Source organism: Chrysemys picta, chromosome 1, assembly GCF_011386835.1.
Source record: "Chrysemys picta bellii isolate R12L10 chromosome 1, ASM1138683v2, whole genome shotgun sequence".
Classification (NCBI taxonomy): domain Eukaryota; kingdom Metazoa; phylum Chordata; order Testudines; family Emydidae; genus Chrysemys; species Chrysemys picta.
In genome coordinates, this window is record NC_088791.1 from 295,339,286 (window position 1) to 295,364,952 (window position 25,667).

The following is a 25,667-nucleotide window of genomic DNA, read 5'->3' on the forward strand; positions in this document are numbered from 1 at the left end:
AGCAGAATCTGGTCAGGAGCAAGTTACTACTCAAGATGAATATGGGTGGCAGAATCTAGCCTTTCTAATCAATATTGTACACCCAACAGCATATTTCCATTACAAAACAAATAAAGCAGTAAAGTTAATGTTGATGGCTAGTGTCCATAAAGTGCGGTGATACGGAGTGGTGGATTATATAATGTACAAGTCCAGCATACAAGTCTACATATATTGAGTCCCATGAGTTTGTTTTAAAATCTGTATGTGTCAGTTGTACAAGCATACAGTACTTATCACATCATTAGCACATATATCACTGAAAGGAAAAGTCTTAAATTTTGACTTATAGAATGTTTTATTTAGAGAGGCTTTTCTCATCATTGTATATTTATTCTTCATTAAGGCAATTTCGCAGGGGGAAAGAATGTGCATTAAGGCAAAACTCACTTCTTTTGCATTTGAACTACAGTAGAATGCACTTAATGAGCATAACAATGAATACCACATGCCAAAGAATAGATTCAGTGCAATGTATTTCAATTATTCTAAACAGATAGGGCTAGATCCTCAGCTAGAGTAAACTGACAGAGCTATGTTGAAGTCAATGTGGGCTATGCTTTTTTACCCCAGTTGAGGAAATGGGCCCCAATTCCGTAAAGCACTTAAGCATGTGCCTAATTAAGATAAGTACATGCTGAATTGCCTTGCTTAATCAGGGCCCTGGCCCCTTGTGTGTTCAGTAGCATACCTTGTATTGTCTGCAAGCCTGTTCAAAGTTGTTAGCAGGGCTGAATTATTGTTTGATAAATAAATCTGTCACTATGTGGCCTTATGTTCACTTCACTCTGGTCCCAGCTGTATTGTTGCTACTACGTGAGTAGACCTCTCCTTAAGTTCTTTAGCACAGATTTCATTTTAAGGATGTTCTTGCTGTGTTTTAAAGCATGTCATGAAATAAAAATGAATGATCATCTTGCACAACGTGGGCTGTGAAGGTCTCACAGAATTAGGATGCTCTGAGGGCCAGACTTTTATTCAATGATTAATGTCATATTCTGCAAGTAATGCCACTGATAGCACTGGGACTACTCGTGGTGTAAAGTACTACTTAGTCTGAATAAGGGTGCCACAATAAGGTCCTTAATTAGCACTTTTGTTGCCACAAGAGTTTCCCAACAGAGTGGATTTTACTATCACTGAAAAATAAACACTGATAAGGACACTATGCAGTACCTGCATTGGCTTAAGGAAATCTCTTTTGTAGTTCCAGGTACAAGCTGAAGGAAAGCATAGCGTAAATGTTACAAGCATGAACACCTATAAGAGAGTTAATGTAACATTTCACAATCCTGAAAAAGGTGTATAACCTAATCCTGCTTCCAAAACAAATATGCCAGGTGATCTCCAGACTATGACCTGGACAGCCATTAATATCAGCACATGTAAAGCTCGTGTTGTTTGGAAACATATTCAGGAAGGAGAAAAGGCTACATCTAGCAAAGGGGATAATGTGGCAAAGAAATCAAGCACATTGCTGTTCCATACAGAACATGGTAGATTGTTTTGCTGGATATGCATGTCATCTTTTGTATGATTTGGAACCTTGTCTAGCATTCATGCTTTGGAAAGTACCAAGACAGCATATTTCCTTGATATCTGAGTCTGAGGAACGTCCGGTCTGAGGGAGTCAGGGGGCATATACCAGTCATGAGTATCAGTCTTTTATGGCTTAAACTTTCTTCATTCCTTTTCCCATAAGGCAAGCAAACACAGTCATGACCATTTTGGGTTTTACTTCAACCAGGTCTTCTGGAAGGGCATAGACTCTTGCTCCAATTTTTCTTGCCATAGAGATGGCATATCTACATTGGGGGGAAAAATTAAAAGAAATGTAAGAAGCAACCTTAGTAATCAATTTGTTTAACAACTTCTTGTGCTTCATACAGATAAACAGTAGATTGGAGGTGAGTTCAACAGTGACAGAGAATGGGGGAGTGCACAATGTTTCAGATGAAAGATCATGAGTTTGGTTTGAACTATATTAAATTTAAGCAACAAAGAGTCCTGTGGCACCTTATAGACTAACAGACGTATTGAAGCATAAGCATGCATCTGACGAAGTGGGTATTCACCCATGAAAGCTTATGTTCCAATACATCTGTTAGTCTATAAGGTGCCACAGGACTTGTTGTCGCTTTTTACAGATCCAGACTAACACGGCTACCCCTCTGATAATTAAATTTAAGGTGGTGGCAAGATGTCCAGATCCAGATGTTGGAGAGTGAAGCCAAGATTCAAGATTAGACGGATGGAGACAGACCAGAAGTAGAAAGGTAGATTTGTGAGGTGTTGGCATATGGATAGTAGTAAAGTGTTATGAGTTGATGAGTTCACCCAGATATAGAAGGTAGAGTAAGAAGAGGAGGGAACAGAGACCTGTGGGACTCACATGGGCTGTAGCAGAAGGGAGGAAGATGATACACCAGAAGAAATGCAAAAAGAATGGCCAGGGAGAACAAGTGTTGGAAAAGTCAAGGGAGGATAAGCTGGGAAGCAGGAGAGAATGATCTGCAGTGTCAAAAGCAGCAGGACAGGTCAAAGAAGATGAGAATGGCCTTGGGACCCTGAGATTTGGCATAAGACCGAGGTATGAGCAGTTTCAGTGGAGCAGAGAGGCTGGAAGCCAAACCAGAAAGGACTGAAGATGGATTAGAGGTACGTGAGGCAACAATTGAAGACAGGGTATTCAATAAGCTTCTCTCTATCTACGGACTATTATGGCCCCCCCATCACTATCATATCTGAGTGCCTCCAAACACTAGGGAAGAAGTGAATCCATTAGGCAGTAGTTATAGGTGAGGTTAAAGGACAGGAGATAGCAAAGCACACATCTATTGTGAGAGGAAGGAGTCAGAGGTGAGGGTGATATTCCTAGAATACTTTTTGGTTCCTGTTTTAAATAAGTAAAGTTTATTAATGCTACATAAAGAGAAAAATTCTCAGCCAGTCCCTTCCCTGATTTATGCCTGCTGCAATCACTTTGACTTCAGTGAGGCTGCACAGGTCCTTTATTGCCAGCTGGAGTTTTCCTTTGGTGAAGAGACTTGACAGATCAGGAAAGGAAGTGCTGAATTTCAGGTATTTTGTTTTAAAATGGAAATATATCTGTGATTAAGTCCACTTTTGTAGTATAGCAGTTCCCATCCTGAGGCCCATAGGAGCACTGGTGACCTGCAGAGAAGAGGCTGGTCAGATGGTGCTGGCTCTCACCTGTCTTTCCAGTGACTTCTACTAGTGTGTAGGCACTTCACCACAAAGAATATAAACCTACAAATCAGCTGGAAGCAAGAAAGAAGAGCCAACCTAGCTGCCTTTACCGGGGTGCTGCTACAGAGGAGGGGGATAGCAAACAGGAGCTGCCCTCACGGCCTGGATTCGCCAGTGGGACTGGAGCTGCCAGCCACCAGAGTGAGAAAGGGCTGGGGCAATATGTTGAGGGCAGCAGAGGAGAAAGGAACTAAACAGCCAGGATGCATGTGAAGGAGAAGAGAAGTAGGTAACAGGGAAACATGAGCATGAGGAGAGGGGGAGAAAGGGGCCATGTGAAGAAAGACAAGTGCAGGAAGCAGTGAAAGGAACAGAACAGTTGGGAGGGGGAAATGAAATATACATTAAAAGCAGACAGTATGATTAGTTTTTTTTTCAAAAAGAACAAACAGTGTAATGTAACCCTAGTGTCCCATGGCATGCACATACTTAGCATTATTAAGTTTCTCTTCCTCATTCAAGTCCTCTGTTTTCAGAAGGTCGTATTTGATGGAACCTGGCTGAATGGCATCAATGAGATCCAGGACTGGCATGCTTGTGCTGATTTTGCTGTCCTGCACAGAGGGAAAATACAATTGGATATAAACACAGATTGACAGATGTCCTACAAAGCCATAATCATGGCTCAAGGACAGTGGATGGGTCATTCAAATGACATACTGTTTAGAACTTTGCAACAAGCAGCACAGCGGGTGCTGAGACATGGAATGAGTCACCAGGATTCCACCTTGTCCCTCCAACCAGCCAGGAGGTGGGCAGAAGAAGCGAAAGGTGACATGGAGTCAAAAGGTGCTGCAATGGCCACACAATAACCCTGGCATGGTTATCTTGCTGCTGCATTGCAATATATGTGTCACAATGTTATTATATCTATAGCAGGGGTGCCAGAACGGGGAGGCAAGCCCTCTGCCCTTCTTCTTCCCCCTGAGACCCCGCCCCAAGCCAGCCAGAAGCTGGAGCCTGACCTGGGTAAGAGTGGCCCAGAGAGTCCGGGCAGCTGTGGGGGGAGCCAGGGACCCTCCACCTGTCTGGGATTGGGCGGCCTGAGAGCAGCCCCCAGCCCATGTCCGCGCAGGGCAGATGGAAGGTCTGCAGCTCCCCACAGCTGCCCCGGTGGCTCTTACCATGGCCTGGCTGCAGTTCTTCAGCCCCCAAGGCCCCACCCCCAGGCCAGGCTGTAAGCTGGAGCTGGATCGGGATAAGAGCCACGCAGGCAGCTGTGGGGAGCTGCGGAACCTCCACCTGTCCTGGGCAGAGGGCCCGGGGGGCAGGAACATGGGCTGAGGGTTGTTCTTAGGCCCCCCCACCTTGGGCAGGTGGAGGGTCCTGGGCTTCCTGACTCAGCTACAGCTTTTGGCTTGGCTGGAGGACCGGAGGCTCAGAGGGAAAAGGAGGGGTGGGGCCACGGAGGGGGCGGGGCTGTGTTCTCCCCCCCCCCCCCCACCACACACTTTTAGGAAGAATCCATTGCCCCTGATCTACAGGCAATGATTTTGTGTCACAAAAATTGAACGCCATGAACAACTATGACCACAGAATGCCAAGGCATTGCGTGAGACAAGGTGGGTGAGGAAACATCTTTTATTGGACCAACTTCTGCTGGTGAGAGAGTCAAACTTTCGAGCCACACAGAGCTCTTCTTCAGGTCTGGGAAAGGAACTCCCAGCCTCACCAGACTCCTCTCCCAGACCTGAAGAAGAGCTCTGTATGGCTCGAAAGCTCTTCTCCCTCCCCAACAGAAGTTGGTCCGGTAAAAGATGTTACCTCACCCACCCTGTCTCTGTAATATCCTGGCACCGATACGGCTACAACTGCGCTATACAAGACACTACTGTACAATTCACTGCCTCACTACAACCCCATTCACTGATGAAGTGACTTTCCAGCTGTGTGAGGCTGACCATGACTGGCAGAGATTAAAACTCTCATTATCACCTCACTTAGCATAAAGGTCCCTTTGGGATGGATCCAAGCAGGGTATAAAGCTTCAGGTTTTGAATGTCATAAATGCAGTAATTTTTAAAAAAGCTTTAGAGATGAGCCTGAACCGAACCCCCAGATCTGAACATCCCTTGAAAATGCAGTGAAAAATAAACAACAGTACACACATGTACCCACCCGGGGTCCCAAAACAGAGACTTATCATGAAATACTGTACCTTGAAACTACTGATGACTGAACTTTTTCCAGCTTCAGTCAGTGTTTCATTTACCCAGTTGACAATGAGGTCGTCATTGACCTTCTGTCCACCACCAATATCTTCCAGGATACTCAGAGTGTACCTTAACACAGAGGACAAAATGCTGTCTACTACTTCATGCTTTATAAAAAGCTTGGCATTGTAGCATAGTGTATCTGTGAAACCTGACAAGGGCCAAATGCTGCAGTCTTCACTCACACTTGATTCTGTTCCCTCATGGTATGTTAACTTATACAAAGTACAGGGCTGATTCTCATTTACAGTATGGCCCCTTAACACTGCTCTGGCAGCATCAAGGGGCTTCAGAATAGGTACAAATTACATTTACTCCCATGTGCTAAGGAGGCCCTTTTATATGGCTTGAGTGGTGCAAAGGAGACTCAGGCCCACAGTATCTACAAATCATAATAGATGTGTCGATTTTAGGGCCCGAAAGGACCATTGTGATCATCTAGTCTGACTTGCTACATAACATGGGCCGTAGAACCTCACCCTGAGATTCAAGCCAAACATTTCAGTTTGTGCTAGAGCCTAGCTTTCAGAAAAACACCCAGTCTTGACTTACAGACTGTAAGGGATGGAAAATCCATGACATCCCTAAAGGATCTAACAAGGTGTTTCCATAACAGAAAGCAAAGATCAGGACTTCTAACCACTGCTTCAGCCTTTGACCTTCCAATGTTTTCTCTCTCTCCTTTCTTGGTGCAAAGACCTGCCTTTTAATTATGGTCTGTGGAGGGCCAGGAACACTTATGGTGCAATACAGACAATAGGAATAATAATAATGGTATTGATCCTCCTGTGCAGTGGTGAGTGCTGGCACCCCATTTCCATGGAATCTCTCCATACCAGAACAGCAGTATGTATATGTTCAACTAGCGTACCTTCTCATTAACTGCCAGATCAAGGCCAGGGTTAGTGTGCGATTTCCTTCATTGAGATCCTGCCCAGCAATTCCAACGAGGGAAAACTTGGCTTGATTCTTTCCCAGATCCACTGCATAGTTGCAGTTTTCAAGCTGTTAATGACAGAGTCAGTTAGTGTGCTTCGTAAATGTGAAACAGTTGCTGTTCAGGGCATTCATGCTATCTTTAATTGTTACAGGGAACTTAGGCCAGATCCTGCCAATGGATCCAGGCAGCAGCTCCATCCAATGGGGGTCAATGTGGGTACAGAGGTTTGGCTGTTTTAGGATCTGGCCCTTAGATTCTATGAGGATAGGCAGCTTAGACAAATCTAACATAGAAATGCTAGTGTATATCATCAAAGCCTAAATGCCATCACACAGACCAGGAAATATGGAGACACAGTGTACAGCATTGTGCAGTCATGCCCACCTCCAGCAGCGCAGAGTGATTGTGTGGGACAATAACTGAGGTTTTCAGTCCCTAAGTATTAATGTTTTCGGTCCTTTAGTCATCTTGTGCTGCTTCACTCACAAATAGTATGGGAATGTTCCGGACCAAAATTCCTCACTGTGGTAGAGCTGGGAGAAAGCTGGGTAGTTAGTGGAGATTCAGAGGGGAACTCTTAGCCAGCTTGTCAGGTATCTGTGTCAGGAATGTTTAAAATCTGCTTATTTCTTTCATGTGGTGGAGGTGATCTGGAGGGCTGGAATTAATGTGGGTGTCACATGACTCATCCTGGACATATATCGGGACTTGTGATTAGAGCGAATTGGATAGTGGGAAAAATTATTCACTAATACATTTTTAAAGATTGATAGAAAAATGTCAAGTTTCTTGATATCACAAATAATGTTTGACCATCCATCCAGTTTGTGAAACATTGTTGAATTTATTAGGAAACTCATGGAAAGTAGACACTGATTAGACTATAAAAATATAATTTGGTTGGATCTACTTATGACTTGAGAACAATGTCTGCTGGCACATGCAAGTCCCTACACAGACATTTTTAAGCACAATCATCTGTCACATGCAGATGCTACATGCTATTGTTTGCACTCGAAAGAATACAGATGCAAGTGTCTGTAGGTGCAAAATTACATACACACAAAAGGAGGCCAGATTGACAATTCTTTGAAAATGTAACCCACAGTAACAAAGGCAAATCAGACTTTACACTTTGTAATTTGTTGATTAAGGACTCAGTTCCATTTTCAAACATGTGCATAGTCAATCTGTAATGAATGGGGCTATGTATGGGTCTATTGCTCTCTATGGGATTGTCTACACTGGCCCGCTAAATCAGCGCCACTGCAATCAATGCAGTGGCGTCAATTTAGTGGGTCTGGTGAAGACGTGATAAGTCAATGGGAGATTGCTCTCCCTGAGAGGCAGAAGAGTTAGGTTGATGTAAGCTTTTTTCACCCCCCCTCTCCCTGAGCGATGTAACTTACATCGACTTAAGCAGTAGTGTAGATGAAATGGAATAGATAACTCATAGACTCATAGACTCATAGACTTTAAGGTCAGAAGGGACCACTATGATCATCTGGTCTGACCCCCTGCACGCTGCAGGCCATAAAACCATCCCCGCCCCTTCCCTGGACTCTGCTGCTGAAGTCCCCAATCCTGTTATTAGTGACCTCAATCGGCAGAGACCCTCCTGCTAGAGATCCCTGCCCCATGCTGCGGAGGAAGGCGAAAAACCTCCAGAGGCTCAGCCAATCTGCCCTGGAGGAAAATTCCTTCCCGACCCCAAATATGGCGATCAGTAAGACCCCGAGCATATAGGCAAGAGTCTCCATCCTGTCCCCTTTTAGCCATTATGCTATTTACCTACCATTGCTTGGTTTTCCTTGACAACTATGTTTTACCATTAAACCATTCCCTCCATAAACTTATCTAACTTAATCTTAAAGCCAGACAAGTCCCTCGCCCCCACCGTTTCCCTCGGAAGGCCGTTCCAATATTTCACCCCTCTGACGGTCAGAAACCTTCGTCTAATTTCAAGCCTGAACTTCCCCACGGCCAGTTTATATCCATTCGTTCTCGTATCCACGTTAGTACTAAGCTGGAATAATTCATCTCCCTCCCTTGTATTAATCCCTCTAATATATTTAAAGATAGCAATCATATCCCCCCTCAGCCTTCGCTTGGTCAGACTAAACAACCCAAGCTCCTCTAGTCTCCTTTCATACGACAGGTTTTCCATTCCTCTGATCATCCTAGTGGCCCTTCTCTGCACCCGTTCCAGTTTGAGTTCATCTTTTTTAAACATGGGAGACCAGAACTGCACACAGTACTCCAAATGAGGTCTCACCAGCGCCTTGTACAACGGAAGCAGGACCTCCTTATCCCGACTAGATATACCTCGCCTAATGCATCCCAAGACAGCATTGGCTTTTTTCACCGCCACGTCACACTGTCGACTCATAGTCATCCTGCGGTCTACAAGGACCCCTAGGTCCTTCTCCTCTTCCGTTACTTCTAACCAATGCGTCCCCATCTTGTAACTAAAATTGTTATTGGTCATCCCCAAATGCATCACCTTACACTTTTCACTATTAAATTTCATCCTATTTCTGACACTCCAATTCACAAGCTCATTCAAGTCTCCCTGCAGGATATCCCTATCCTCTTCCGAATTTACAACGCCTCCCACCTTCGTATCATCCGCAAACTTTACCAGCCTACTCCTGCAATCGGTTCCGAGGTCAGTTATAAATAGATTAAATAAAATGGGTCCCAAAACCGAACCTTGGGGAACTCCACTGGTAACCTCCCTCCAACCCGACAGTTCACCCTTCAATACGACCCGCTGCATTCTCCCCATTAACCAATTCCTTATCCATCTCTGGATTTTCAAATCGATCCCCATGTTTTTCAGTTTAACCAATAATTCCTCATGGGGTACAGTATCAAACGCTTTACTGAAATCCAGGTATATTAGGTCCACCGCATTTCCCTTATCTAATAAATCCGTTACCTTCTCAAAGAAGGAGATCAGATTCGTTTGGCACGATCTGCCCTTCGTAAAACCATGTTGTAAATTATCGCAATTGCCACTACCCTCCAGGTCCTCAACTAATTTCTCCTTCAAAATTTTCTCTAACACCTTGCACACTACAGATGTTAAACTAACAGGCCTGTAGTTACCCGGATCACTTTTTTTCCCTTTTTTGAAAATAGGAACCACATTAGCTATTCTCCAGTCTAACGGGACCACCCCCGAGTTTACAGATTCATTAAATATTATCGCTAACGGGCCTGCTATTTCCCGCGCCAATTCCTTCAATATTCTCGGATGAAGATCGTCCGGTCCTCCCGACTTAGCCCCATTAAGGCGTTCAAGTTTTGTTTCCACCTCGGATACGGTAATCCCGCATCCCGAACGCCGCTCTGTAATGGTGCTAGTATCCCTAATCCCTTCATTGGCCTCATTAAAATTGCTCTCCCTGAGAGGCAGAAGAGTTAGGTTGATGTAAGCTTTTTTCACCCCCCCTCTCCCTGAGCGATGTAACTTACATCGACTTAAGCAGTAGTGTAGATGAAATGGAATAGATAACCTCATAAGAACCATGCCAATTTGTTTTACCTTCTTCATGTTACCACCCAGCTTAGGGTATGGTGGTTTGTTCACTCTGCTCCAGTCTACCGGCACTTTAATCTTTTCATAAAGCTGGAAGATAACCATGGCATCTGACAGGTCACTGAAACAATGGAAACATATTGTGACTTACAATGTGAGCAAGGAATCCAGTTGATTTAGTTGGGGATTGGTCCTGCTTTGAGCAGGGGGTTGGACTAGATGACCTCCTGAGGTCCCTTCCAACCCTGATATTCTATGATTCTAATTTAAGCATTAGTAGAACGAATCACATTTTCCTAAAGAATGAAACAGAGGCATCTGTTTTCATAAGGACTAGCAATGTGTTCATGTTTTCTAGAAATACTTTTTTCTTAAGATGTAGATCACATTAGTCATCTAAAGGAAGGATAACTTTCCTTACCTATATAAATGATTGACACGGGGACTAACACCCAAGGAGTTCATCCAGTTCCTAAATGTCCTCTCTTCCCTTGTTTCACCTAAAATAACAGAATATCAATCAACAGATCCTCAAGACAACACTTCAGTGAAATAAACTTTTTACAACAAGGAAAATATAAATGCAGATTTTACTATATGCTAAAATGACATGTAGAATGAGATATCAACAGGCAGTGAAATACAAGAGTACAGAACAGTAGGTAATGTTCTGTACATACCATATGCACTGTCATATTTGAGCAGATTGTTCTCAAACTTACTTAAGAAATTCAACTTTAGTCTGTGTTGAATCATGAGACATTTCAGCATGAGCTTTGTGAGAAAGTCAGAAGCAATTGAAAATACAGATTTATGATGAGTTGCTGTCTGCAGTCACACCACATAAGAGATTGATCTTGTATGGAGCTGAGCATTCTTCCTCAATCCAGCAAAGCACTTACTTAACTTTAAGCACACACAAAAATCTCATTGACTTCAATAGGACTACTCATAAGAACATATAAGAACATAAGAACGGCCATACTGGGTCAGACCAATGGTCCATCTAGCTCAGTGTCCTGTCTTCCGACAGTGGCCAATGCTAGGTGCCCCAGAGGGAATGAACAGAACAGGTAATCATCAAGTGATCCATCCCATGTTGCCCATTCCCATCTTCTGGCAAACAGAGGTTAGGGACACTTCAGGGCATGGTTTTGCATCCCTGCCCATCCTGGCTAATAGCCATTGTTGGACCTATCCTCTATGAACTTATCTAGTTCTTTTTTGAACCCTGTTATAGTCTTGGCCTTCACAGCATCCTCTGGCAAAGAGTTCCACAGGTTGACTGTGCAGTGTGTGAAGAAATTCATATGCTTATGCTTAGTTTTGAGCACACAATTTAGGTTTTTTGCTGCACTGGGATAGAAAGATCAGCACTTTGCAAAACTGCGCTGCTACTGCAGACTGGTGAAATTGCATTTAAAGAACTCCTTAGTTGTTGTTGTTGTTGTTGTCAGCTACACAACAATATTTAATAGAAGTGTCACACTGAGCATGTGCAAAAGCCTGCTTTTCATTGATTATAATTTACCTATATTTTAGAATTCTTCAAAAAGCTATCAGTGACTGTTGCTGATTGATGCAAAGTTTACAGTTTTGCATTCAGATGTTTGTGAGTTATTTGTGCATAGAAAAAGTCTCTAAAATATTAGCAAAGAGGGAAAATTATACTTTTTTTCTGCTCATTTAACTTAAACATCTCCAAGCAGAACCTCCTCCCAGAAAAATTCAACTTTGGGCTGAGACCAAGCAGGAAGTTTCAGTCCAAAAATTTTTTAGGAGGTTTACATACAAAGGAAATAAGTTTATAATGGACATTTCCAAGTTGTCATATTGGATAAAAGAACTAAGGTCAGCTCACAATAACTGTAAGCCACACAGATACTGAAGTCATTCAAGTCAATAAGCTTAGGTGGCTCTAGTGCCACAGAAGACAAGAACTCACTTTGCTCAGAAAGGAGATCTGATGTGCAACAAAGCAAACTGTGCCTTTCTCATAACTCCATAAGAGATTTGTCTAGACTAGAGTTTTTGCTCTTGTTTTAACTTAGCTGTTTGTTAGTTAAATCAAGTTAATTGACAAATACAATTGTAAATGCTAGTTCAGACATCCCATAAATGTTTGTTCCAGGACACAAAACTGGAACAACCATTTGTGGAGTCATAGAATTGTAGGACTGGAAGGGACCTCAAGTGGTCATCTAGTCCAGTCCCCTGCACTCATGGCAGGACTAAGTATTATCTAGACCATCCTTGACAGGTGTTTGTCTAACCCTGCTCTTAGAAATCTCCAATGATGGAGATTCCACAACCTCCCTAGTCAATTAATTCTAATTTAACAGGACCACGAATTCTAGTCTAGACAAACCAAGGAGGCATAAAGCCACAGTGCATTCAAACAAATACACCTACAGTGAAGGGAGCCAACTATATCTGAAGCCACATGCAAGTAACACACAGCAATATCCCATCCTCAAACCTGCCTTGGCTAATGTTGCAGTAAGTACATGGCAGGAGAAAGTTGAGCTAACAGCTGAATTACCCAACCAGGTCTCAATTACATGTTAAAAGTCAGAGGCCTCAGTTGGATGCCAATTCTTATTTGTATTTTCCTTACCTTCAATAGAACTCCAGTCAATGTCCTGGTTCTCTGGTTTTTGGAGGGCAGGATATCTGTTAAAAAGGTTGGCAATGAAAGCCAAGTTTAACTTGGGGTTGCCACGGACTACATCTGTGGCAGTAACAAACTGCCGGCAGCCCAATCTCTCTGCTTGCTGCAACATGCACTCTGCCCTCTGGATGTCATCCTTCTCCTAAGAGATATCAAACGCGTCAGTCAGCAAAAACATGAAAATATGTTGACATCCAATAGCACTGAAATATCACACTCATAATACACATGAACGTGCTGTCTCTTTTCATACTGATGCTGTAAAAACTACAACACATTCTTGTTTAAATCCATAACATTTTCCTTTTCCACATTACAAATCACGTCAATATCTGCAAATTGCTTTTAACTAAAATCAATGTGCTACACCATGCGACATTAAAATGAATGTTTAAGATAAATCTTAACACATAGGATAAGCTTGAGAAATAACCCAGAAAAATGTCCGTAAACATATATTGGCAAAGTAGTGCTAATGTGTCTAGCTGGTTCATTGGCTTTTAAAGCTTCTGTGATAACTCATGCTGGAAGATAGTTTGTTATCATTAGTACAATCTAACCTAAAACATATCAATTTAATTCTGCATTTTTGGTTTTTGAATGCAGGATTACACTCCAATGGTAAATCTAGTTTGCTTGTTTAGGTATTACAGCGCATCCTAGGTTCTAGGAATGTTAGTGTATAAGTGTGTATCATCTTACCCTTAATCCTGTCATGTCAATAGCAATAGCTGGAATACCTTCTTCATTTCCCTTTGGGGCAACTTGGTCCAGCAAATGATAATAAGCTTTGGAGTCCTGCAACAGACCAAGAAATCAAAGGGGGGAAAAGTCACATCTAAAGCCAGGTTTTGCTTGCCAATACTTCCGATGAACAATGAGCAAGCATGCTTTGTTTTTATTACATCAACCATTTGACAACATAATTAAATTAATCAAGCTGAAAGCATTTAACAGTTTCCATTGTATGCCTTCTGGTTTGCATAGCTGTTTGTTTTATAAAGTAATTAAAACGTTAAATATGGAAAAGCTGGAAGCATTAGACAATACTGCATGTTGCATTTAGGAAAAAAGGATAGAATTGATTTAATATGAACATATTAAATTAGAGATATGAAAAATATACCTTTATAAGGCTGTAGAAGTCAGTCAGCTAAAGGTTTAGTAAAAGAACAGACAGAAGGAGGAAGCAGAAGTTTAAAGCAGAGTTTAAAGAAATGTTGAAATGGTCACAAAGTACAAAGTAAAATTTTCAAGGACAGACATTAAAGCTGACACAAGTTAACAAGCATTTTTTCAGGAAAAGGCTAGAACAAGACAAAGATTTCACAGGCTGTTTGCTTTCATCTTTATAAGGCATAGTGTTGGTTCCATGTGTACAAAAAAATAATCTCACGTCAGAAATCATCTTAAACATAAATACAGCCCTTCAAATAAAGATTCAGATTTAAAAAAGAAAAAAAGACCAAGAAATTGTTACTATTTAGATACATGGAAAAAGGCTCCAGGTGATATCCTGCAAACCTTTACTGCTGAGATTTGTCTTCATTGCACAAGTAATTCCACTGAAGTTTCCAGATTTCTACCCAAATGCTTCCTTGTAAGCATACATTCATTGTATAACATATGTATTTATAAAAGAGGCAAAGCTGATTAGAAGTAGTAAATAGTTACATAGGCTGAAATCCTGGCCCTGTTGAAGTCAATGTTTACTTTATATTTTCCAATACTGATGTGACATAAATCATAGTTTAGATTTAATTAGCTACATTAGATAACTCTCCAGCCTGCCTATGTAAGGGTGAGGGTCCCACAGCCCTTCTCCAGGAAAAATATCTATTGAGTTAAAAAAAAATCTATTGAGTTCAGTGGAAATGTTATGCATGAGGTGACTGCAGAATTGGGCTCAAAATCTTTCATATTTTCTTCCTACTCTTATTTGTTATTGGGTGGCTAGCCCAAGCCTCGGTCTGTGTTGCAATATCCAGACTGCTATTTTTCGCATGCTAATGCAAGCGCTGCCAACACAACTCTGTCTATCCCAGACTGGGAGGTTCACCTCCAGCTGCAGTGTAGACATACCCTAAAGCCCTAACCCTGGAAACACTCTACCCACATGGTTAACTTTAATCAAGTGAGTAGTCGTATTGAATTGAACGGGACTATTTACAAGCTTAAAGTTAAGCGCACACATACGTGCTTTCAGGATTGTGGCCTAAGCCATCACCTCCAGGTGAACAAGCTCAGTCCAGAGGAGAAAGCTGAAGCTTGGGGTTGTTATTTTTGCTGTAGCTGATCAGTGTTTCTCATACCTTGATGTCTGTGCTGAAGTTATTGATTTTGTTGCATCCAGCGTTCTCCAGGTGATAGTTAGCCCACCTCAGCAGCAGTTCCTCTGGGGATAATTTCATCAGATCCTCTAGACTCTCTCCTTCCCGCAGAAGGGCAATCAGAGCTGGGCAAGCACAAAATTGAAAGAAAAATAAACACCATGCACAGGAATATTTGTGCTCTTAATTTATCCTTCTTAACTTCCTTTACTGAGCAAGGGCCTGATCCTTCTCCCACCGAAGAAAATGGGGGAGATCAGTGTGTTTATATATTTGAGAGGCTCAAGTAAAGCGAAAGCTGTCCCTTGAGCCTACAGTTATTTTATTATTAAGGAATTAATTGGTTGTTAGAGATGTTACAGCCATTTTGCTCTGTTCTGGGCAGCGCTTTGTCAAACTGTAGCATCACAGAATTGTAAACCCCACTTCCTCCTTCCGTGCTCAAATAAAAAATGTTATTCTACTGGCAGATTTACATTTTGGCTTTTTAATTTTGTTTTTCTATTTCACATGCCATACATTCTCAAATGTGTTTGGTTTTCATTTTATGTTAAGGAGCTACATTTTACATAGACAAAAAATACAACACAATGTATTAGAGCATTGTTCATTCACAAGTGACACAGAATGCTTTCCAGCTTTTTGCACACTAAACATGCAAAGAAAAGTAACATCTGTAGCTTACAGTGTATTGTCTCATGCATGTAACCTCTACAGATGTTGCCGGGCAGCGGTGAAGCAGGGTACAGAGACTAAGTTTCAGGAAGAATGAAGAGCATCAGTATGGAGAGCAAGGCAGTTTAGAAAGTAAGGTATGAATATTCCAGAAATTCCCGGCTGTGGTTTATGGATCACTGGTAGTCTCTGGAGCAATGGCTGGTGATTTACAGAGCTGGCTGGTCACCTGGGGCTGGCTCCCTCCTTTGTTTCCAGCTGTTTCTACAGGTGGCCAGGTTCTTCATTGCAAGGAGAGCCTGGAGGCCTTTAAAAACAGCTGGGAACAAGGAAGAAGAGTGAGCTTTGCTGCCTCTTCTAAATACCATCACTATATAATAAGTGGAAGAGAGGAAAATGGAGCCATTCTCTGCAACTGGAGATACCAGTGGGACTGCCAGCCCTCAGCAGGACAGCAGTGTGGAGGGGAGAATGAAGAAGCCAAGCAATATGTTCAGGGGAGACGGCAGAGGCGGTGATGGTACAGGTTATAAGAAGTGCTGGTGACTGGGTATCAAATCCAGGGGAGAAGGGAAAGAAGCAGCAGGAAAATATATGGTTGGAGAGCAGTGTGCTTGTGTCATTTTTAAAAGAAGGGAGATTTGGCACTGGATTCTATGAAGAACAGGAAACCAGCAGGGCTTCCTGACTGTAGCATGATGTGCTCCTGACCCCAGGTGTAGGTAAGGAGACAAGGATACACATTTTGGTTGGACTGAAAGTTTGGGGCCTCTGGGCTTATGGAGACTAGAACTGGGTGAATCAGAGTAGTGAAGAAGAGAGGCAATGAAGACTTGACTAAGGGCAGGTCTACACAATGGGGCTAAGTCAACCAAAGTTACACAATTCCAGCTACTTGAATAATGTAGCTGGAGTCAACGTACCTTAGGTTGAGTTATTGCAGTGTCTACACTGCGCTGGATCCACGGGAGAAACTCTCCCGTTGACTTACCTTATGCTTCTCGTTCCGGTGGTGTACCGGAGTCGACGGGAGAGTGATCGGCGGTCAATTTAGCGGGTCTTCACTAGACCCACTAAATCAACCCCCAGTGGATCGATCACCGTGCGTCAATTCCTCCAGTAAGTGGAGACAAGCCCTAAGAGTCCACAGGACTCCTTGAAATAACACTTCTAAAGATGAGAGCACTGGTTTGAGAGAGTGTACCGCATGTACCTTCATTTCTGCTGAGCTCAATGTCGGCAAACAAGCCAATTTTGATAACTTGCCATAAGAGGCCCAAGACCAGGTAAGGTTTCCCTTCTTTTAAGTCTTCAGCCCCAATGTTAACAACATGGCACCCGATGGCTGAGGCAGAGTTCAAAGCAAGGTTCAAATTTTCCTGAAAAGAGAGAGAGAGAGAGAGAGAGAGAGAGAGAGAAAGAGGTTTCTTATTATGCAATAAGTAAATAGTGGAGGGGAGGGAGGAGGAGAACTAAAGAGGGGGTGGGGAACTCAGTGGAAATATAGTGAGCAAAATTAGGTATAACCCTTTTCAGATCAGGGCCTAGGGTGTGATAGCTTAGAACTCCCAGGAGTAAAAGCAAGTCCTGTGCCCTTCTGCAGCACAGGGAACCTCTCCTTTGCAAAATTAAAAAGCTTCCATTTCTTGTCCTGAAGTGTTACAAGACATTGGACCTTAAGTCCCTCACTTGTCCTTGTCTGGATATTGCTCATTCTGGTGTTTACACTGCTGGAATATGGGATGAGAGAGAAAATCCATATTTTGAGGAGTGTGGGGTGGAAAGAAGGAGCTTCAATATATCAAGGTGGTGGGATGGAAAGAAGAAACATTTCGGGCAGGTGGCTTTTTTTTTTTTCTTTTTTTTTTTCAAAAGGGCAGTTTGAATCTGCTCAAAGGCTTGGGTTGTTCGAATAAGCCCCTGGGGAGATGGACTAGTGGGCAGAGGGCAGGTGAGGCAGGCAAAGGTGCATGACAAATGCCATTTGTTTCCTGGCTCTGCAATTTATCACATGGATTTCACCACCGTGAGTGTGAGGGGTACATTCGATTAGGTAGAAAATACACAGGGACACAAAGCGTAAATTGTCATAAAATGAAAAATTTATAGCATTGAAAAATAATCACCCTCTCTTTATTTGACAGTTGTAAAAGGGTTAAGTTAAAGCATAAGCTATATTGATTAAATCATGTCTAAATCTGACAGGGATTGATCTGTGCTGCATCAATAAGACCAAGAGGATTAAAACTGGAAAAAATGTGGACTGCAGCACAGAAACCAAATTTAATGGCTTCTAAGCTTAGTTGAGCCTGGCTAATGTTCCATTTAATCAGAGTAACTGAAGGCTACAGTGGGTTATGTGTACATATATAGTAGGGGAGGGGGGGAGAGGAGGATAGCTCAGTGGTTTGCACATTGGCCTGCTAAACCCAGGGTTGTGAGTTCTAATCCTTGAGGGGGCCACTTAGGGATCTGGGGCAAAATCAGTACTTGGTCCTGCTAGTGAAGGCAGGGGGCTGGACTCAATGACCTTTCAAGGTCTCTTCCAGTTCTAGGAGATAGAATATCTCCATATATTATTAGATATTTATTTATATCCTGGTACAGAGGTACATATATACTGTATCAATGTATCTCTACATATTATTGTAAAGGAAATAGAATAAACCTGAATTTAGATCTTGGCAGGTAGAATTTTATTTTCCAGAATTTCATCTTTAAAAAATGAAGGTGTGCACACATGCACGCAATGTATTTTTTACAAAATGAATCCAACACGCTGGTTGAACAGATAAAAATCACAAAAGAAAATGCAAATGCTAAGGGCCCAACAACATTAACTCAGCCATCTTTCACATATGTGGTATTTTCTAGAGCAAGGATGACCTTTTGATTAAGGCACTGGACTGGAACTCAGGAGATGTGGGTTCCGTTTCTGGCTCTGCCACAGAATTCCTGTGTGACCATGGGCAAGTCACTTAATCACAGTGCTCAGGTGTCATTTACTCAGGGGTGGAAGTGGGCTGGTACAGGCCGGTATGGTGTACCGGTAAAAAGTGGCCGCCAGTACTGGCCTGGACGCAGCCGACATTAAAGCGCTGCCACGGCAGCACTTTAACATCGTTGCCCCTTTTGCGCCTCCCCCCCCCCCCCCCGGCTGATGACGGGGGGGCAAAAGAGGCACCTACCCCAGGGCCAGTGATTTAAAAGGGCCCGGGTCTCCTGGCCACCGCCGCTGCTACCGCGGCAGCAGCCAGAGCCCCGGATGCATTAAATCGCCACCAGAGCCCGGGGCGATGCAGGCCAAGCAGCGCGGATGGGCTGGCTAGGGGAAGCTGACCCCAGCCCCGCCCCTTCCTCCCAAGGCCCTGCCCCTTCCAGTCCCCTGTACCAGTAAGTGTTTAATGTTACTTCCACCCCTGCATTTAGTATTCTAGCGGTTAACCCATATTTGAATTTGTCATTGTCTTCATCTCATCTTTAGTATTCATTAGGGACCTAAATATACCTTGCTTAATTATAAGCACATGAGTAGTCCCATTGACTTCAATGGGATCATTCTCAAGTTCAAAATTAAGCGTGGATATAAATCTTTGCAGAATTGCAGCTCAAGTACCCTACTTTGCCACAAACTGTGTCTGGCTGCATTGTGCAGGGCCATGAAATTTATAGCATTATACCTAATTACATAACAGAGACTCAGCATTTATACTTGATGTTTCAGTACCTGTATAGTGAATGGAGTGAGCTTCTTTTTGTTGATTGTTCTTTCATCAATTGTATCTGGCACTGAAAAGTTGATCATTTTACTGTAAATTAAAGAATAAACGCAAGTGAGAAATATGTCACTTTGCCTACACCAAAGTCATTTTGAACCTTCATCATAAAATCATAGAATGATAGGAGTGAAAGGTACCTGAAGAGCTCATCTAGTCCAGTCCCCTGCACTCATGGCCCGCGCCGCTTCCAGCAGCTCCCATTGGCACAGAGCAGCGAACTGCAGCCAGTGGGTACCGCGATCGGCTGAACCTGCGGACATGGCAGGTACACAAACCAGCCCGGCCCTCTAGGGGCTTTCCCTGCACAAGCAGCGGAACAAGTTTGGGAACCACTGATCTAGACCATCCCTGACAGGTGTTTATCCAACCTGCTCTTAAAAATCTCCAATGATGGAGGTTCCACAACCTTCCTGGGCAATTTATTCCAGTGCTTAACTATCCTGACAGCTAGACATTTTTCCTGATGTCCAACCTAAACCTCCCTTGCTGCAATTTAAGCCCATTGCTTCTTGTCCTATCCTCAGAGATTAAGGAGAACAATTTTTCTCCTTCTTCCTTGTAACAATTTTTTATGTACTTGAAAACTTTTATGTCTCCTCTCAGTCTTCTCTTCTCCAGACTAAACAAACCCAATTTTTCAGTCTTCCTTCATAGTTCATGTTTTCAAGACCTTTAATCATTTTTGTTGCTCTTCTCTGGACTTTCTCCAATTTGTCCACATCTTTCCTGAAATGTGCCACCCAGAACTGGACACAATTCGCCAGTTGAGACCTAATCAGTGCAGAGTGTGACATGTTGATCAGATATCCAGAAACTGAATTGACACAAGAACTTTCTTAGTGCATTAGAAAGTCCAGGAACACTGGAGAGAGAGAGAGAGAGAGAGAGAGAGAGAGAGAGAGAGAGACTCTCTCTCTCTCTCTCTTTCTCTCTCTCTCTCTCTCTCTCACACACACACACACACACACACACACACACACACGTACAGCAATATTTAGCACAGTTTTTTCCTAACCAGTGGAGGCAGGGAAGGTGACAAGCAGATATATTGAATAGTGGCCAAAAAGGGCAATAAAGTAAACCTGTGTGAAATTCAAAATGTTCATTTTGTGAAAATTCATGTCAAAATATTCACTGTTTCATGTTGCTTTTCACCCTCTACCGCCAAAGATTTTATGCAAAATTTGAAAAAAAAAAAGCTATTTTCATTGTCCACAACTGCAAACAAATCCTCAAATTTACACACATTTTTGACAGAAAGCCATGTTCACTCAAAAATGGATCAGTCTGTACAAAAATGGCCTCAATTTTGCTCAAAAAATAGGCAGACTTCAGCAGAATTTAACGTTCACAATAAAATGTGAAAACCATAATTTTTGCATCACAAATATTTTGCATGCCTCTAGATAGGAGCCCCCTAGAAATTCCCTGTCTCAAGTTTCTTATTACTATTACAAAACATAGTTAATACAGAAGAAAAAGAACTACACGTTCATGGGTTTACTGGGCATGATTGACATGGAATTTTCCCTTTGTATCTAACAATATAGTTCTTTCATAGTAAATTGTAAAGCCTTGGGCTGCTCAGAGCCCTTCACATTTAGGCAGGTTGGTTGTGTTTCAGTATCATTTAATGGAAAAGGAGGAACCAACTCCTGAAGCCCTTACTAAGTTATTCCGTTCTTATTTTAAGCAAAATTTCCATTGTGCCAAGTCTTGAAGTCCTCATTAATCTAAATCTCCAACTAATCCTACATAAGAATTGTATATGAGTAAGGACTGAGTGAGAACTTCGGGATTTGGCTCATGTTGTGTAATGCAGGACATTTCAGCTAGGCAAATAAGTATATAAAACTCACTGGGTTCTATATTCTGAGGTCCTTACCCAGTTTTTACTCATTCTCTACTCAGGCTCACTCCTGTTGGCTCCGTTATTTCTCCCCTGATTCTAATGGACAGAGACAGTCACTTTTAACATATAAAATATCTATTTTTCAATTATAAACAATAGTTTAAAAAAAGCTTATAATCTCCTAAGAGAAAAGATGTGTGAGAAAGAGAATCACTAGGGCCCTGATCCTGCAAGAATTACACACATGCCTAACTCTAAAAGCAATGCAAGGTAAGCACTTCAAGGTAAGCACATGCATCAGTTTTCACAGCGTCAAGGCCTAACTGTGTAGGGAAACATAGGTGGTATTTACCACAGCACGATGCCATCACCAACCGCCTGGAAGAGGTCATCAGTGTCTGGATTCATTGGGAGCACGTGTTGGCAATCAGGATCATTCTCTAGGGCTTTGTTAACCCAGTTCACAAAGGCGTACTTTTCTTCTTCTGCAAGCAAAAGGTCAGATCTATCAATTTGAAGCCTAAAACTTTTACCAATTCTCTTGACATGAAAATCTCAGTTCTTATTAAAAGTGATTTGGCACCTTTTCTGTTACTTATCTATTCTACCTGGGAACCGAACTATTATTTAAAATAAAAGAGGTTGCATTTTTGGCCAAAATACTGCTCTTACTTCTCCTCAGCTTTATTACAGTTTGTCCAAAATATGCCTATTTTAAGTCACCCTTACCGATACTGCAATTCCCGAAGGTTTTTCACACAGACAGTTACGAAATGATCTCCAAGGAACCATTTAGTTGCAGTTACTACCTATATCAATTGACTCTACATACCCGAATAAGAATGTTGGGTTCCAACACTGGACTGTTCTGAAGTTCCACCGATAGCACAAATCCCCTCCTTTTTATTGATTGCTTTTCTAAAGGTTTTAGCGACATCTGTACTCTTCAGGCCCTGGAAAACCTTTCAAAATACATAGAGTGATTTTAAAATTGCAAGTTATAAAACTAGAGTAAAACTATGAGCTTTTACGTTGTAAGTTTCTTGGGACCATGCTGTCCTCTATGTTTTTTTCAGAGCTGAAAACAATGTGGGCATCGAATGAATAAATAATCTGAAATAATAACAATTACTTGAATGGGCAGTCTGCACAGAAGCAAGAGTTCACACTTGTGGCTGCCTTTGCAGAATTGGCACCTTTTAATTTTTTTATATTTTAACTAATTAATAGGAAGTTAAAGAGTATTAGAAATCTACAATCTTTGTATTTTGGAGACAAGCCCTTAGAAGTTTAAGTTTTGAACAGAGGTAAGTGAAATTCTGAAATTTCCATCCTGCAGTAAATTCCAATACTTTGACATTTGTTTTTGTCCCAGTTTGTGGAAACTGCATTTACCACTGAAAAATCATGTTGACAAACAATTCCAGACCAGCTCTAGTTTTGAAAGTTAGACTGTTTTTTTCTGAATTCCCTTTTTAGAGGATATTCTCCAAAATAACATTTTACTCACTGCAATAAATTCATCAAAGCTGATTTTGCCATCATTGTTTTGATCTCCCGTGGCCATCAAATTCTGAGTGATTTCTCTGACTTTATATCCTGGCAGAGGCAGATTGGCTGCTTTGAACAGCTCTGTTAATTCAGAACTGCTTATGAAACCATTTCCATCAATGTCTGTAAAGGAAAAAAACAGCTTAATGAACCTGTCTTCACAGAAAAGTTTTTTTTCAGGAAATGTGAATTATGTGTAATGATTTTTTAATCTTATAACAAAAATATAGTAAATTATTTTTAACAATTGCAGTGACCTTTTCAACCCCAGGGAAAGTTTATAATGACCATCAAACAAAAAAAGAAGGAATAATTTGCATGTTAGTTGGATATATGTTACAGTAGCAACATGATATGTGGATGTATTTATAGTTTGAATTTATTAAATTTACACTGAATTAATGGTTTTTACAAAATAAACAAAAACAAACTCAAAACCAAAAGTTATTAGCTTTCTCCTACTACATTCTTTAATTAAGGCCCAAAATGAGAGTGTGAGTTAGGCAGAGATTACCCTGTCTGTAGGAGCATTTCTGAAAATATGCAAAATGACTATCCACAAATTGCTCTCGAATGCACAAATTACGCAAATGAGAAAAAATAGTAAAATAATTTTATTTCTCTAATCTCTTTCTATGACAGTAACCTTGCACGTTATGTGGAACAGTAGCAGGCAAATAACAACAGAAGTATGATTATTCCAATATTGTCCCATTCTTTCATTGCTTCTCATTTTGCTTTGGATATTGGTGAGGGTCCTGTACGTGCAAATGTTTAGCCATCAGCAACCCATGGCATCAAAATGCAGAATTCTATGGAATTTAAAAATGAAACATTCAGTTGTACCACAGCCTATTGTGATTTGTAAGGAATTTTTAATGAGGGGATTTATATGTTGAAACTATTTAGATGTCATGTAGACAGATTTTTTCTTTGACATATGAAAATGCTAGCAACTTGTTATTTGTAAGAAACTCTCCTATACTCTCAGTATATATATATTGTCCCAAATTTTGTTTTGTAGTCTTCATTTGCCCAGAGAGAGATTTCAAAGAAGTATATGTTGTGATTTCCTGAGCTGAGCTGGAAATTGACCATGCCATTTGCAGCGAAGCCACATAGGATCTACATTTGAGGCTGCTTCTTAGCAACAGAAGTATGGATTAATATGGGATTGTGAAGAGTGTCCTTTCAATGTCTGTCTCACAGTGGAAACAGAAACTAGTAGAGAGAAGAGGACTTAGAGAGAGGATCAGGACTGGGAGAGGAAAAATGCTTGGTAGCAATGAAAGGACTTAATGGCTGAGAATAAGTGAGCTGTGAGAGACTGAAATGCATATCCTTAGAATCAGGGGAGAAAGATGGTCCAGTATAAGTAGAGAAAAACAGAATGGGGCTTAAAAGTAGAAAAAGGGATATGAATTTAAAAACACACCGAGCACAAAATGATCAAGGAAAAGGGGCTGTACATTTGAGGTTTTTTTAATTTGCCTTTGTTTCAGTTTCCCTAGGGGATGTGAACCAATGTATTATGTTATATCAAAAATCCTTGTTTTGTCTTCTCAGCAATTTGCCTCAAATAAATGTTTGGGTGAAAATACTTTAAAATACTTCATGTATCATTTTCAAAAAGGTTTTCAAATTATTTCATAAAACCTGTTTCACAACTTTCTGTCGTCTTCATTCAGCAAAGGAATGCCAATACTGTACTTCCAGAAAGCTACGGCAGGCTAAAGTGGTTTTCTTTGAAAAGGACTGCAGTTGTATGAACATTACTTCATATAGTTTCCATTTCACAGTATGACAGTACTGAAGCATGGCTCATTTAACTGAAGCTGGTCAGTACAGAGGGATACAATACAACTTCGCCTAGTGTCGTATGTTACATGCTAACTGTACTCACCGACTTTATTGAAAGCTTCTCTTAAGTCTGTCATCTCTTCCTCTGAGATGTGTGCTGTTGATGCCATTTTTTACTTCTTTGAATGACAAATCTGCAGGAAAATGCATGTTATTAGTTTGTGCCTTTTATTTTTAAGAGTCAGAAGTTCAAAGCAATTTCACTTAGAAGTTAGAATTAACAGCATGACACGAAGTCACTGCATCATTCTTTATAATTTACAACACAGTTTCCATCTGTATCCAGTAGTGTAACTAAGAAGTGACCTTTTTTGAATCCTATAGATGTAAATCCACATTGATTTGTTACCAAACTGCACTGTTTTGCCAAGTCCTGCCCAAAATTCTTGTCAAGGCTGGTGAATACTTTTGATACCTAAATCCCGTCCTCACTTGCCTTAATTCTCTGTGGAGGGACAGAACAGAATTATGCTGGACACTCAGGAATTCCCAAAGCCATCCTGCAAGTGTGGGTCAGGATGGCTCAGGATGTTTGGGGGCAAACACATGATTGGGAGCACTTTGCTACTGTTGCCATGGGGGGCAGCTTGGATCACCAATTAGCAAACGCTTCACATTGCAGCATACATGCTAAGGGCCTACTTGGGTCTTCCAGCTAGCAGAACATGTATCCCTTCGAGTGGGATACACTGGCAAGTGTTGTAACAGGGCCTTCATCTTAGCGCTCTCCTCAGCTCGAGGTTGAAACTGTAGCTCTATTGTTTTACCGGCACACTGTGGGAGAAAGAGGCATTTTGTGCCCTCTCCCTCTCAGTACACCAATGCAACACAAAGAAGGATTAGGTTCTAAACACGTTTCTGCCTTCATTCTGATATCATTGAGAATACTGCACAGAGGTGGAAGATTCAGTTCCACTTGTGACAGATGCTTGTCACATTGCTT

The 25,667-nt window shown here is 41.6% G+C and overlaps 1 protein-coding gene across 6 annotated transcripts in view; it reads right to left on the minus strand.

The window, feature by feature from the left end:
• Window positions 1-318: 318 nt before the first annotated feature.
• Window positions 319-25,667, minus strand: part of LCP1 (lymphocyte cytosolic protein 1) — a 67,076-nt gene continuing 41,727 nt past the window's right edge. For all 6 annotated transcript variants that reach the window (XM_065593563.1, XM_024104434.3, XM_042842711.2 and 3 more), the window contains 15 exons: window positions 24,768-24,858; window positions 22,824-22,987; window positions 22,146-22,275; window positions 21,666-21,798; window positions 19,410-19,491; window positions 16,896-17,061; window positions 14,990-15,132; window positions 13,380-13,475; window positions 12,624-12,819; window positions 10,428-10,506; window positions 10,013-10,127; window positions 6,394-6,527; window positions 5,468-5,591; window positions 3,739-3,863; window positions 319-1,844 (listed from right to left, as the gene is read on the minus strand). In XM_065593563.1, the coding sequence (XP_065449635.1) occupies window positions 1,712-1,844; window positions 3,739-3,863; window positions 5,468-5,591; window positions 6,394-6,527; window positions 10,013-10,127; window positions 10,428-10,506; window positions 12,624-12,819; window positions 13,380-13,475; window positions 14,990-15,132; window positions 16,896-17,061; window positions 19,410-19,491; window positions 21,666-21,798; window positions 22,146-22,275; window positions 22,824-22,987; window positions 24,768-24,834 (1,887 nt within the window). In that variant the 5' untranslated portion in view covers window positions 24,835-24,858 and the 3' untranslated portion in view covers window positions 319-1,711. The remainder of the gene's footprint in view (window positions 1,845-3,738; window positions 3,864-5,467; window positions 5,592-6,393; window positions 6,528-10,012; window positions 10,128-10,427; window positions 10,507-12,623; window positions 12,820-13,379; window positions 13,476-14,989; window positions 15,133-16,895; window positions 17,062-19,409; window positions 19,492-21,665; window positions 21,799-22,145; window positions 22,276-22,823; window positions 22,988-24,767; window positions 24,859-25,667) is intronic.